We start from the raw sequence: 11,935 nt of genomic DNA, 5'->3' as shown, positions 1-11,935 counted from the left end.
TTGGAATAAAGATCGACTGGTTAATTGAGGGCCTTGCCTTCTGGCTTAGCTCCTTCTTCACCACAATGGTCCGGTTTTTGCATCCACGACCGACATTGCTGCATCCCTTTTGGCCTGCCGGTATCTCTTAACTGATTCATGAGTCCTGTGTGCTGAACAAGCCCAGAAGGTGTCCTTCTTCAATTTGACAGCCTCCCTCTCTAATGCTGTCCACCACTAGGTCTTGGGTTGCTGCTGCAACAGGCACTGACAACTGTCTGGCCACAGCTCCAAGCTGCCACTTCAAAAATGGAGGCTTTGAACAGAGTCCATACAGACTCCATGTTCCCAACTTTCCTCAGGATCAGGGAGAAGCTCCTCTGAAGGTGTGAGCTGAAGACCTTCTGGACAGATTCCTCAGCCAGACGTTCCCAGGTTACCCTCACTACCCGCTTGTGTTTACCAGGTCTGTTTGGCAGCCTCCCCTGCCATCTGATCCAACTCACTACCAGGTGGTGATCAGTTGACAGCTCTGTCTCTCTCTTCACTCGAGTGTCCAGAATACATGGCTGTAGGTCTGATGACATAACTACAAAATCAATCATCGACTGTTGACCTAAGGCGCTCTGGTATGAGGTACACGTATAAGTCTCTTTATGTTTGAACATGGTGTTCGTTATGGACAGTCCATGACTTGCACAGAAGTTCAACAACAAAGCCCCGCTTGGGTTCAGATCAGGCAGGCTGTTCCTCCCAGTCACCCCTCTCCAAGTTTCCTTATTGTTGCCCACATGTGCGCTGAAGTCACCAAGCAGCACCACAGATTCCCCAGATGGTGCTTTCTGTAGGACACTTCCTAGTGCCTCTAGGAAGGCTGGGTACTCTAGCCCCACATCTGCCGGCTGCCTTTCACCCCGGGCAACTCCGGATAAGAACAGAGTCCAGCCCCAATCCAGGAGTTTGGTTCCAGAGCCGAGGCTGTGCGTAGAAGTTAACCCGACTATATCTAGTCAATATCGCTCCACCTCATGCACAAGCTCCTGCTTCTTTGCCCCCAGAGAGATGACATTCCACATGCCAAAAAACAGTTTCCATACCATAGATCCATTCCGCTCCTCCTCACCAACCCACCACCCGTGTGGCAACACTCCTGGCCCCTACTATTTGTCTCACAGGTGGTGACCCCTGGAGGGCAACCCGACGTGACTTCTTTGGGCTGAGCCCGGCCCTTGTGGTCGGTCCAATTCTTACAATACCACGCGATTTTCAGAATTTTAGCAGAGGGAGATGTCCAACTAAATGGCAGAAAGCTAACAGTTAGCATTTGGAGCATCCAGCCAGTATCCAGCACTCAGTAACAAGGAAGAGGAAGATAGCACCACTACTGTCCTACATAACAGCTAGCGGGGAGTGAAATAATATCACATTTTTAGAAATGGGTAAACTATCCCTTTAATGAAAAAGGGATACGCATGCGCGCGCACACACACACACACACACACACACACACACACACACACACACACACACATAGACACACCCACACACACACCAGTATATTCTGTGGTCATGTATTGCTTCACTTCCTCTTAGCTACACTGGCCTCCTCTTGCAGTTGTCAGTTCCTGAAAGGGATCTAACACACGTCAAGAGCAAACCTAAGGCACCAGATGCAAAAGTCACTGCTCAATCTGAGCCCTCTTTGAGCTTCATGAAAGTAAACAAAGATTAATGCAAGTCATTCTGCATAGTGTGCGGTGAACACGCTCACATATGGACACTCGTATGCTCATTCCTCCAGTCACCAGAAACTGAATAGAAGTGGATGGCTGTGGATGGCTGCAAATAGCACATAATTGGTACAAACCCAAACACATCTTTTTAGAATGGTCACATCCTACACAATAACCTGGATTGCAGTTGCTGTAATCCATGCTCTATAACCCTGTGCTTGTGTTCCAGAAGCACAGGGTTATAGAGCATGATGATGCAAAGATGCTTCATCATTCTTTTTCAGTACAGAGAGACAAGACTGTCATGCAGTTTGTTGAAAAACATGCTTTGTCATTCTTACGACATCATACATAAAGAAGCCTGAGCTCTGATCTATAGAGATGTATAGGATATCTTTAACATCCATGTTATCCAGCAATATTTGCAAAAACTTGCATTTTTTCAAATCTATTTATATTAATGTTATAGAAACTGGAAATGCAGCACAGTAATTTCCTTGAAGCTCATGTCTTTTTCTGTCGAGAAAATAAAAACTCCTCCAAAATAATTACAATAATACTTATAATGTTAATGTGAAAACCAAAATAATCACACTCAATCTCACATTTTAAGTTTTTTTTTATTTGACATTTCTGTTCCACTTGACAGCAGCAGTTGAGAGAGACAGGGGAGAGAGGGGGGATGACATACAGCAAAGGGTCCACGTTGGACTCAAGCTCACACCACTGCGGTAATGTCTCAGCTCTGATACATGGCATGTGCTCCACCAGGCCAGCTACCAGGGTGCCCCCTGAATCTTGCATTTTCAATTGGACCTTTTTATACATGGTTGCATATCAGATATGTATCTGGTTTGCAGCTATGTGACGGCTGTGTGAACAGTCAGAGCACAATTGATGTTTTTTCCCCCTCTGAGGAGGAACATGTCACTGTCAATGCATCATTATTGATGCAGTATATACAATTGTGGGCCATAACAAAACATAGAAGATATTAGCAGCAACAACATGAAGTGACTTCATAAATTTAATAGATACATGGGAAGATGTTTCAATCCAGATATTTTATTCCCTACTTGCAGTTGTTTGCTGATGTCAAACTGTCAGCCACTCTGTGAATGTAGCTGATACAGCTCATTTTCTTTTAGTTGCGCTTTTCTACAAAATTAACTAAGTGTAAACGCACACAGGCACTTGTGATATTGATGTTTCAAGAAACTACTAAAACTGACATGTTCAGTGTTAGATGTCTTGTCAGCCACTCTGTTTCCCACTCATGAATACTGTATGTGCATGTGTTTGTGTGTGTGTGTATTCCATCCTTTTGAGAGTATTAAGTGGGAGGATCGTTTTCTTCATCAGTCTCAGCTTTCAGCTCCACGGTCTTGTCCAACAGGCCAAGCTGCCTGCAAGCTGATCTGAATCGCTGCACTCACATCACTGAGTGTGAAAATGGGGTATGTGGGACAGACACACAGAAAGAGGTGTGTGTGTGTGTGTGTGTGTGTGTGTGTGTGTGTGTGGCCTAAATGTGAAGACATGATAGGACCATTTCCTGTTCCAGCCTGTCCAACCACACACATGCACACATATACACACTTGCACATACCTGTATAAAAATATCCACATGCACCCACATGCATACAAATACATTATTTACTCAGACAGGTTTAAAGTATTTTAATTGTTTCATTTTAGATTATTTGTTTTGCCTTTCTTCTTATTTGACAGTAACAGTCAAATAAAGGAAAGACAGGGGAGAGAGAGGAGATGACGTGCAGCAAAGGGCTCAGTCCAGAATGGAAACCAGGGGCACTTTGTTAAAGACTAAGAATTGATGTGGTGTGCACTCTACTAGGTGAGCCACCAGAGCGCCCACCTGGAACCATTTTCTGGTGGTAGCAGGCTCGGACGGGGTGGGGGTGGGGGATTCGTGAGCAAAACCTGTGTTGAACATGAGCTATCAAAGTAGCAAGTTTACCTTGGGAAGCAATCAGTAGTGTCTCTGACACCTGTGCATCCTCCCTCATAGCTCCTCGAGTAAGCCTCTCCTGTCTCTCCTCACTTCTAAGGGAACTGAGAAAGCTGAACTAAGCTTTCCATAGCCATAGTAGTCCATAGCCGTAGCTTGTCTGCTATGGCTTGAAGGAGATCACCATAGTCCACAAAGTAGTCAGACCTGAACAGCTTAGAGATGTTTCCCTTAAATTGAGCTTGAGGAGCTAAAATGACCTGAGAAGACTGAGCTGCTTATCAGTGATATGTGCCACAAAGGGTTAAAATTGTGGGAGACTTTGTTCTGTGGGAAGACTCTTTGGAAAGACTGTGGGCAGAGCACATCTTGACCTGTTTGAGGAGTTAAAAATGTGGCTGCATATGAGCTGAAGACAATTTTGTTTGTTCCATGAAAACAGCTGCTGTCAAGTATGAAGAGATCGCTGGTGAAGTCCTTCTTTTTTATTATTATTTTTTGGTTTTGGCATTTCTGCTTTATTTGGCAATCACAGGAGAGAGACACACAGGAAAGGCAGGGGAGAGAGAGAGGATGACATGCAGCAAATGGCCTGAGGTTGGATTGGAATCTAGGACTCTGTGATCAAGTCCCCTTTTACTCAAAGACAGTTCACCTACACCATCTCCATCTCAACACCATGGCTGAGATCAAGCATACAGCTGCAAGACACAAAGACCTCCTGGAGTAGTGGAAATGGGACAGCATGGGAGCAGGCTGTGAACAAAAATGTGGTGAATGCTGCTGTGAAAACTGCCAACCTGGAGGGAAGGAGATGACTCTAGCTGAAGAAGGGGAGCTTCACCTCTGTCATGGAGGATGAACATAACTAGTATCCACACTGTGATGCTAGGTATCCTTAGATAATGGACCCTACCTCCATTCTATATAATAGGAGTGTAGCAGAGGCCACCTTTGTGAGCACAGAAAAGAGCCTGAAGCTCATCAATAAGATGGATGACTGGGATGCTGCAAAGAAGCTCACAAGAAAGATGACTGATCTGAAAATGTGCAACTCAGTGTGGTTTGAGGAGCGTGAGATATACATGCAGATTTCTCAGGAGGGACATGCAAGATGAGGAAATAGGAGAATATCACATCAAAAGAGTGCACATTGGTGACTGAACCTGCTGCCTGCATAGCACGGCTGACTATGCAAGACACTGCAAGACTAACCAAGTTTTCTCATCTGGGAGAGGCACACAGTGTTCTAGAGAAGGGCAGCTATGTGGATGACATTATCACTTCCAACAATGATGCAAACAGGCTGGACGAAATCATTAAGGAGATTTAAGAGATCCTGAAAGTCTGTGGATTTTCCCTGAAGACATGGGTCCATTCAGGGCAGAGTGGGAAGCAGGTGACCAACCCAAAGAATCCCCTTGGGAAATGCAAAACATTGATACTGACATGTCAGATGAGGGAAGAAGACAACAAGGCCTTAGGCATCAGATATCTTGATGAAGAAAACTGTACATGATGACCTCTACCAACTTTTCAAAGAGGAGAGGGGAAATGTGAACAGAATCTTTTGATGGAGGAGGTCACTTCAAGAACACCTAATTCTCTGACCAGAGGAGAGCTACTGAGCCAGGTAGCTTGACTCTATGCCCCACTTGGTCAGGTCACACCTGTTAAGCAGAGGGGTGATATCCTTGTCAGAAATGCATTTCAAGAGGTGGGGAGTGGAAATCTGGCCCGAGATACCTAGGACAAGCTACTCTCTGAAGGCCTTAGGGAAGAAGCCATAAAGCTGTTCTAGGAGTATGTACAGCAGGGACAAATCAGGTTCAGTAGAAGCTTGATTTGTCCCAGACAGAACAGGAAATCCTGGGCTTGTACCCTCCCAGATGGGAGTTAAAGTAAGGGAGTAAAAGGTCCAATGGAGCTCTTGTGTACCTTAAGTGGGAAAGAGACCAAGGTATAGATGTCAGATTAATGGAATTCAAGGTTAAGCTGATGCCACTGGTCCAGAAAGGAGATGCAGTCAAGGTTGAAGTATGTGGTGTGGTCGGCAGGCTCAGAAAGTATCTAGAAAGGCATAGCCAGATGACGATTGAGTGCTGATTCCACCTGGCTGACAGCTAAACATTATTAGGAGTCATTCAGCAAAATAGCTGTGGGTACTAGATTCTACATTCTTTGCTGACATCATCACAATGGGAGCTACTCAAAAAGATCTTCAAGAGAATTTGGCTTGGCAGAGTTTACTGGAGTTTCTGAGATGGACCTGTTAAGAATGGCCCAATAGAGTCTGCTGAGAGACAGCATCAATAAGCTGCAGAAGAGGATATTTTCAGCAGTGGTGACAAGAGCTCAGGCAAAGAGAAGTTTCAGGAGAACCCCAAGGTTTAAGAATCTGAAATAAGAAACAGTGCTAACCTGAATCACCCTGTTCTTTGCTCAGATTCATCTCAAGCTGAACATGCTCAGCATGCTAGCTCGGTTGTCAGCAGTTCAGCAGTTTGTCCAGGCTGGTTGGAGTTGTTACTTGGATGTGGTGGGCCACCAACAAGTGGTTGGGCATGAAGAACCAGGCCACAAAGCAGGCAACATGGGAGGCACTAACCTCAAATGCTGAACCCAAAGCACTTCTGCTCTAAGTCAAAGAGCATGAGTTTGCCTTCAGAGACCTCTATTTAATGGCTCAGGAAGGTGTGAAATTCTCCCACACAACCCTCAACAGGTTAGTAGAGTTTAAAAACAAAAAGTCTAGACTGCTCGTCTGTGGAGGCAGGATTCAGTCCTTCAAGGAAGAAAAAACTGCAGAGCCCATTCTCCCACGAGGCATACTGCTAACTAGAGAAGCCAATGGTGTGAATCGTGAGGGAGAGGCAGGAACACTCTTGAGGATGTGAAGAAAAGCATGGGTAGTCAAAGGTCGAAGAATAGCTAAAAACTTTGGGTAACTGTATTTGAGTTCACCACCATGGACCTGTTTGGGCCCAATGAAGTAAAAGATGAGGTGGAGAGTAGAGTGAGACTCAAAGTCTGGGGAACTATATTCAGCTGCATGGCACCCAGGGCCCCCAGGGCCCCCAGGACACCCCCAGAGTTTCCGAAGAAGGCTGGGTACTCCTAACTGCTGTTTGGCATATATGCACCAACAACATTCAGAGCCTTCCCTTCTGCAACATGTTGCCACAGTGATGCAACCCTTTTGTTCACTAGAGCAAACTCCAATATGGCAACTATGCAACACGTACCTCCATGCCACCTTGCTTGCCACATTGGCAAGCAAGTTGAATGTCAGTAGGCTGTATGTATAAACAGAGCTCTCACTGCCACCACTGAAATTTGTGTTATGTGTTACATGTGTTACACCAAGGACGAATAGTGACAACTTGGTACAACAAGTAAACATGTCATAACAAGTGAATCTGCTTTAGTACTGTGTGAGACAGCTGGATGTAAAAAAAAAACTATTGTTAGTAGAAATGTTTTTATTAACTTAACACAGTAGATGAACAAATTTTTAAAAAATAAATAAATAAATGAAAGTCTGAAGATCTAATAGCTCTGCTCCAGAATCTGTAATTTCTAGTCAAGTCTCAGTCAGAGAACACCCCACAACGTCCCATTAAATGTTAATCAGGTCTTCTGTGGCCCATAACACACCCACTAACACAACCCATGCTGGCCAAGGGGCCCAAAAAGTTATGCGCTTCTTCTTCGCCCATGGTAAACCTTCCTACCAAATTTGGTGGAAATATGAGTACCTGCAAGTTAAAGATGTACATATTGATGGACTCCATCAATGTTAGTATGCACACTGGAGAAATGCAATACTTGCTGGACTTTATCAAGGATTTGTATTGTTCATGATTAAGAGAATTTCTGCAGATGTTAACTTAGATGCACACATGCATGTACTGATGAATGTGTATATTTAAACATCTATTGCCATACTATTTGTGTTTTTTTATGTTACACACACCCGATGCAGAAACTCTACAAGCTTTCGCTGCCTTTCCTGTCTTGTGCTGTGCTGCAGGATGCATTTGTGTTGTAAAGCACTGGCCTCAGTAAAATGCAGTGTAGAGGCGGATATAGGCTCTCAATCTGATTTCATTTATTTATGGTATCTGCACTAATTTCTGAAAAAGAATGTAAGAAAGACTTGTCATATGATGTGACATGATGCATGTGACCCCTTTAACATAAAATACATTTCCCCACAGGACGGGCACTCCAAGGCTCTGTATGAACTTGTTTCTCCCAATAAAAGCAAGAAAACAAAATACCCAAAGGTCACTTGATATCATGGTCATATTCTGTCAACAAAAAATGGAGCCAGACTGATATTACCAATATGAATATGGGATAATTTTATACAAAACAATGTTCAAATAACTTTCATAGAGAGCAGTACACAGCCCAGGCTGGTATGCACATTGTGATACATAGTAGCAGAGGGCCCAGGTTGAAATAATGCCTTTGGACATAATTTTGTATAAGAATGAGCAGTAACCATATACTGCTGCAGCAGAGGAAGGTGACAGCTATCTATCTCTTCCTCCCCCTTCCTCCCTGTCTGTCACGCTCCGTAGTTCTCGTCTCTTTCTCTGGATTTCTCTTACCATTTCCCTTTCTCTCACCCCCTCTTTTTCTGCGCACTCCTCTGCAGAGCGTGGAGCACTGTCTTGTTGACGCACCAACTTGGACCAATCACACGGCGTAACTCCAGGCAGTAGGAACAGACTGACCATTCAGAGAAGAGCACGGGGCGGGACGTGTCCCCTCACACCTCCAAGCATAGAAAATCAGTGGTGTACAGTAAGTGAGGCACATAGAAAGACATAGAGAGGGGAATAGATAGAGGGACAGACAGTAAGGGAGGGAGACACGGGGAAACAAGCCCTTTACCGACATCACACCGGAGGCGCGAGGGAACTGTTGACATGGAGCTGTGAGAGGCACGCGCACTCATCCTGCACAACTGCTCGAGACACCGTCCTGCTCTCACAGGTCTGCCAGAGCCGTTACCATGTCGACGGTAGAAGGAACCGGCGAGCGCGAGGAAGGAGACTACGGAAGGGCGGCAAAGCGGATGAAAACGGAGGAGAGGGAGAGAGCGGAGGCGGATGAGAGAGAGGAAGGAGAGGAGGAATTGGAGGAGGGGGAGGACTCGGACTCTGGGTCGTTGCCAGGTAATGGAGAGACAGCAGCGGACAACCGGGCCCGGTGGAGCTCGAGCCAGTACGGAACCGGACGGAGGGTAAGGAGTGAAAATATCACCTACCCTCTATGGCAGACCATGACGAGAGAGAGAGAGAGAGAGAGAGAGAGAGAGAGAGAGAGAGAGAGAGAGAGAGAGAGAGAGAGAGAGAGAGAGAGAGAGAGAGAGAGAGAGAGAGAGAGAGAGAGGTTTGTTGCTGTTGTCATCCTGTCATTTTCCAACCTGCCACACACATTTAGCTAGTGGGTTATCCTAAAGGCTCATTTAAACCCATACATATGCACACAAAAATCATACATTCACACCATAGACCTATTGAGATGAGTAATTATTTGACCTGGAACCATATAGTATACATTGGGGTGGAGGATATAGTCTTAAAATCAGCTAGTGACACGATATTTCTGGGTATTTTTGCTGTAACAATATTGATGACAATATGACAAAATACTAAAATGTTATACTAAATACTATACTAAATCCTAAAATATGTAAATTTACTTTTGCAGCAACACACAGCTGTAACTAAATAAATGATGAAAGTAACAACAATTTGCTTCAAATATTCATTAAAAACTAAAAAAAATAACAAATTAATTATCATTTTGTTTCTCAGTGAAGATATGAAGTATGAAACAAATTCAATACCAACAATCTTCAGTGCTAACTGATGCAGCTGTCCAATACAAAAAATGACCACTGAATCTTAAGTGCAGCCGTTGGGCCATGCTGGGCTGAGTCAGTGTCGGTTGTATATTTGGTTGTTTACCTCACATCTAAGCTGTGTTTAACCCCTTAGCAACTGTAGCAAAATTTTTATTTAATTTGAATAGAACTGTTTCGTTGAACACCTTGTCGCAATAGAACAGGCATGGACAACATATACGACCCAGGGGCCAGATGTGGCATGGTGACCAAATTTGGCCCCAACATTACAAATTAATTTACATTGTCAGTGCACCTCTCTATATCTTTAAGTGCTGGCAAAACAGCACCCCCTTGCACTGAAAGAGCAGTACTTCAGCCATTAGCGGTGGAGTAAAGTGATGCTCCTCAGTTCCAGCTGTATTTTGATTGGTCAAGGGATGTTAACCATGTGTTGCTGCTGATTCAAATTTGATGCACTCTATGTGGATATGCCAGTGTGCAACTTATCATGTAACTTATGAGCTGCTCAAATGGAGTGTTGGTGGCATTTATTCTACATGAATCCTAACCAGCTGAACAAACATTGGAAGAGGCGAAGTAGCCTAATGTTTATGAAGCTCTGCCTATGCAACCGTGATTTAGGGAACCAGTTTTTGCAACTTTTTGTCACACTAACAACAGTGGATGAAAGCAGTCATAAAAGAAAGCTTGATTTATGATAGATTGCTTGTGTTTATGGGTGCCAGGTACGCCAGTTACGTTATGCGACCCCGTTTTTGTGCTATATCATAGGCTTTTGAATCAGCACAAAGGAGGGTGACAGACCTGATAGAAGTGACAGAAGTGTTTCAGTTACATTAAGTATTTGTTTCTTTCTGTTGTCATTGTTTGTCATGCTGCAGCATGTTATTAGGCAATTGGGCATTTTTCAAAATCATTTTATAACATTGTCATTACTATGTTTGAAGGTTTAAATATATGCCAATTCTAATATTTTCCACTTATTTTTTGTGTTTATGCAGAGATAGATAATTAGCTTAAGATGCAATTTTAAACATACACTTTTTGGCCCTCCAAATGATCTCTCAAATGTCAGCTGGCCACCATGACAAATTAGTTATGCACTCCTGCATAGATCTTTTTGCAGCAGTCACGCAGACATGAAATAGCACAGCAGACACAGCTTTTATTAATGAAATAAATTAACGTTCCATTCCATTTAGTGTAGTAGAGTCATTCCAGAGAGCCAGCAAGTTTGCGAAATGTTGTGTCGGTTGCTAAATATAGCAGCCGAGAAAACCAATCTGTCTGCTTTATTTCTCAGATTGCTCCAAACCTGTTGATACCACAGAGCCACTATAGCATAGCCTACCATACCAGCTAATATACATGTACTTTAATAGTTTTTTTTTTTTTATCATAGGTCAATGGTTGATTCTGGTTTTAATGTATGTTTATTGTTACAAAATGTGCTGAAACTACAGTTGCTGTGTTTTCCATACAAAATTACAGAGATCAACCTAATCATGTGGGGCCATATGTGGAAACTGTGCTTCCCAATTATTTGGCTCCCACATTTTCCCTGAATTTCAGGATGACCTTGATTACTGTTCATTTGAAGAAAAATCTGCTTTCCTACCTTTAAGTATGTTTGTATATAGAATGCAGCTGGCTTCACGACTTGTGTGGTACAGGGCCCCTCAGGGGTCCTTGAGCGTTTTCCAAGTGGCCCTTAGCGAAATGAGGAATAGTTTGATTTCACTTTAATTTGAATTCTTGTGAAAACCCTTATTGTAATTTAGTAGTCATGCAGTGTTCATGTTTCATTATGTTTTCATACATGGAATATGTGAAAAACAGAAAAAAAAACTTTATTTTTATTTTATTTTATGTTGTATTGTATGGCTGTGTTACACTTGTCACGCATGGTTTTCAGAAATTGTAAATAAAGATGGGACCCCAGGAAGACTAGCAACTGTCGTGTGACAGTTAGCTAATGGGGATCCTCTATAATAGATAGATAGATAGATAGATAGATAGATAGATAGATAGATCTATAAAAAAATAAATAGATAGATAGATAGATAGATCTATCTATCTATCTAATATAGATTTTGCTTTTCCCATATTGAGCACCATTCTATTTACCTTCACCCAATTATTTATTAACTGTAGTTCATAATTTAAAATATTGCTAAGTTCCCAAGCTGTGCATGCTGAATGGTATATTGTTGAGTCATCCGCATACATAGTGGCCAAATTCAAAACCAGAGGCATATCATTTGTTGTAAATAATAGCGGGCCCAAGCAACTCCCTTGAGGCACCCCACAACTCACTGCTCTTACCTCAGAATAACTGCCATTAAACAGCACAGTATATTTCCT

The 11,935-nt window shown here is 43.2% G+C and overlaps 1 protein-coding gene across 1 annotated transcript in view; it reads left to right on the top strand.

The window, feature by feature from the left end:
* Positions 1-8,513: 8,513 nt before the first annotated feature.
* LOC115372381 (heterogeneous nuclear ribonucleoprotein L-like) overlaps positions 8,514-11,935 on the top strand; it is a 66,547-nt gene continuing 63,125 nt past the window's right edge. Inside the window, exon 1 of the mRNA XM_030070227.1 lies at positions 8,514-8,941. Within this exon, the coding sequence (XP_029926087.1) occupies positions 8,711-8,941 (231 nt within the window). The 5' untranslated portion in view covers positions 8,514-8,710. The remainder of the gene's footprint in view (positions 8,942-11,935) is intronic.

This window comes from Myripristis murdjan, chromosome 15, assembly GCF_902150065.1.
Source record: "Myripristis murdjan chromosome 15, fMyrMur1.1, whole genome shotgun sequence".
Lineage (NCBI taxonomy): Eukaryota > Metazoa > Chordata > Actinopteri > Holocentriformes > Holocentridae > Myripristis > Myripristis murdjan.
This window is presented reverse-complemented; position numbering and strand designations above follow the sequence as displayed.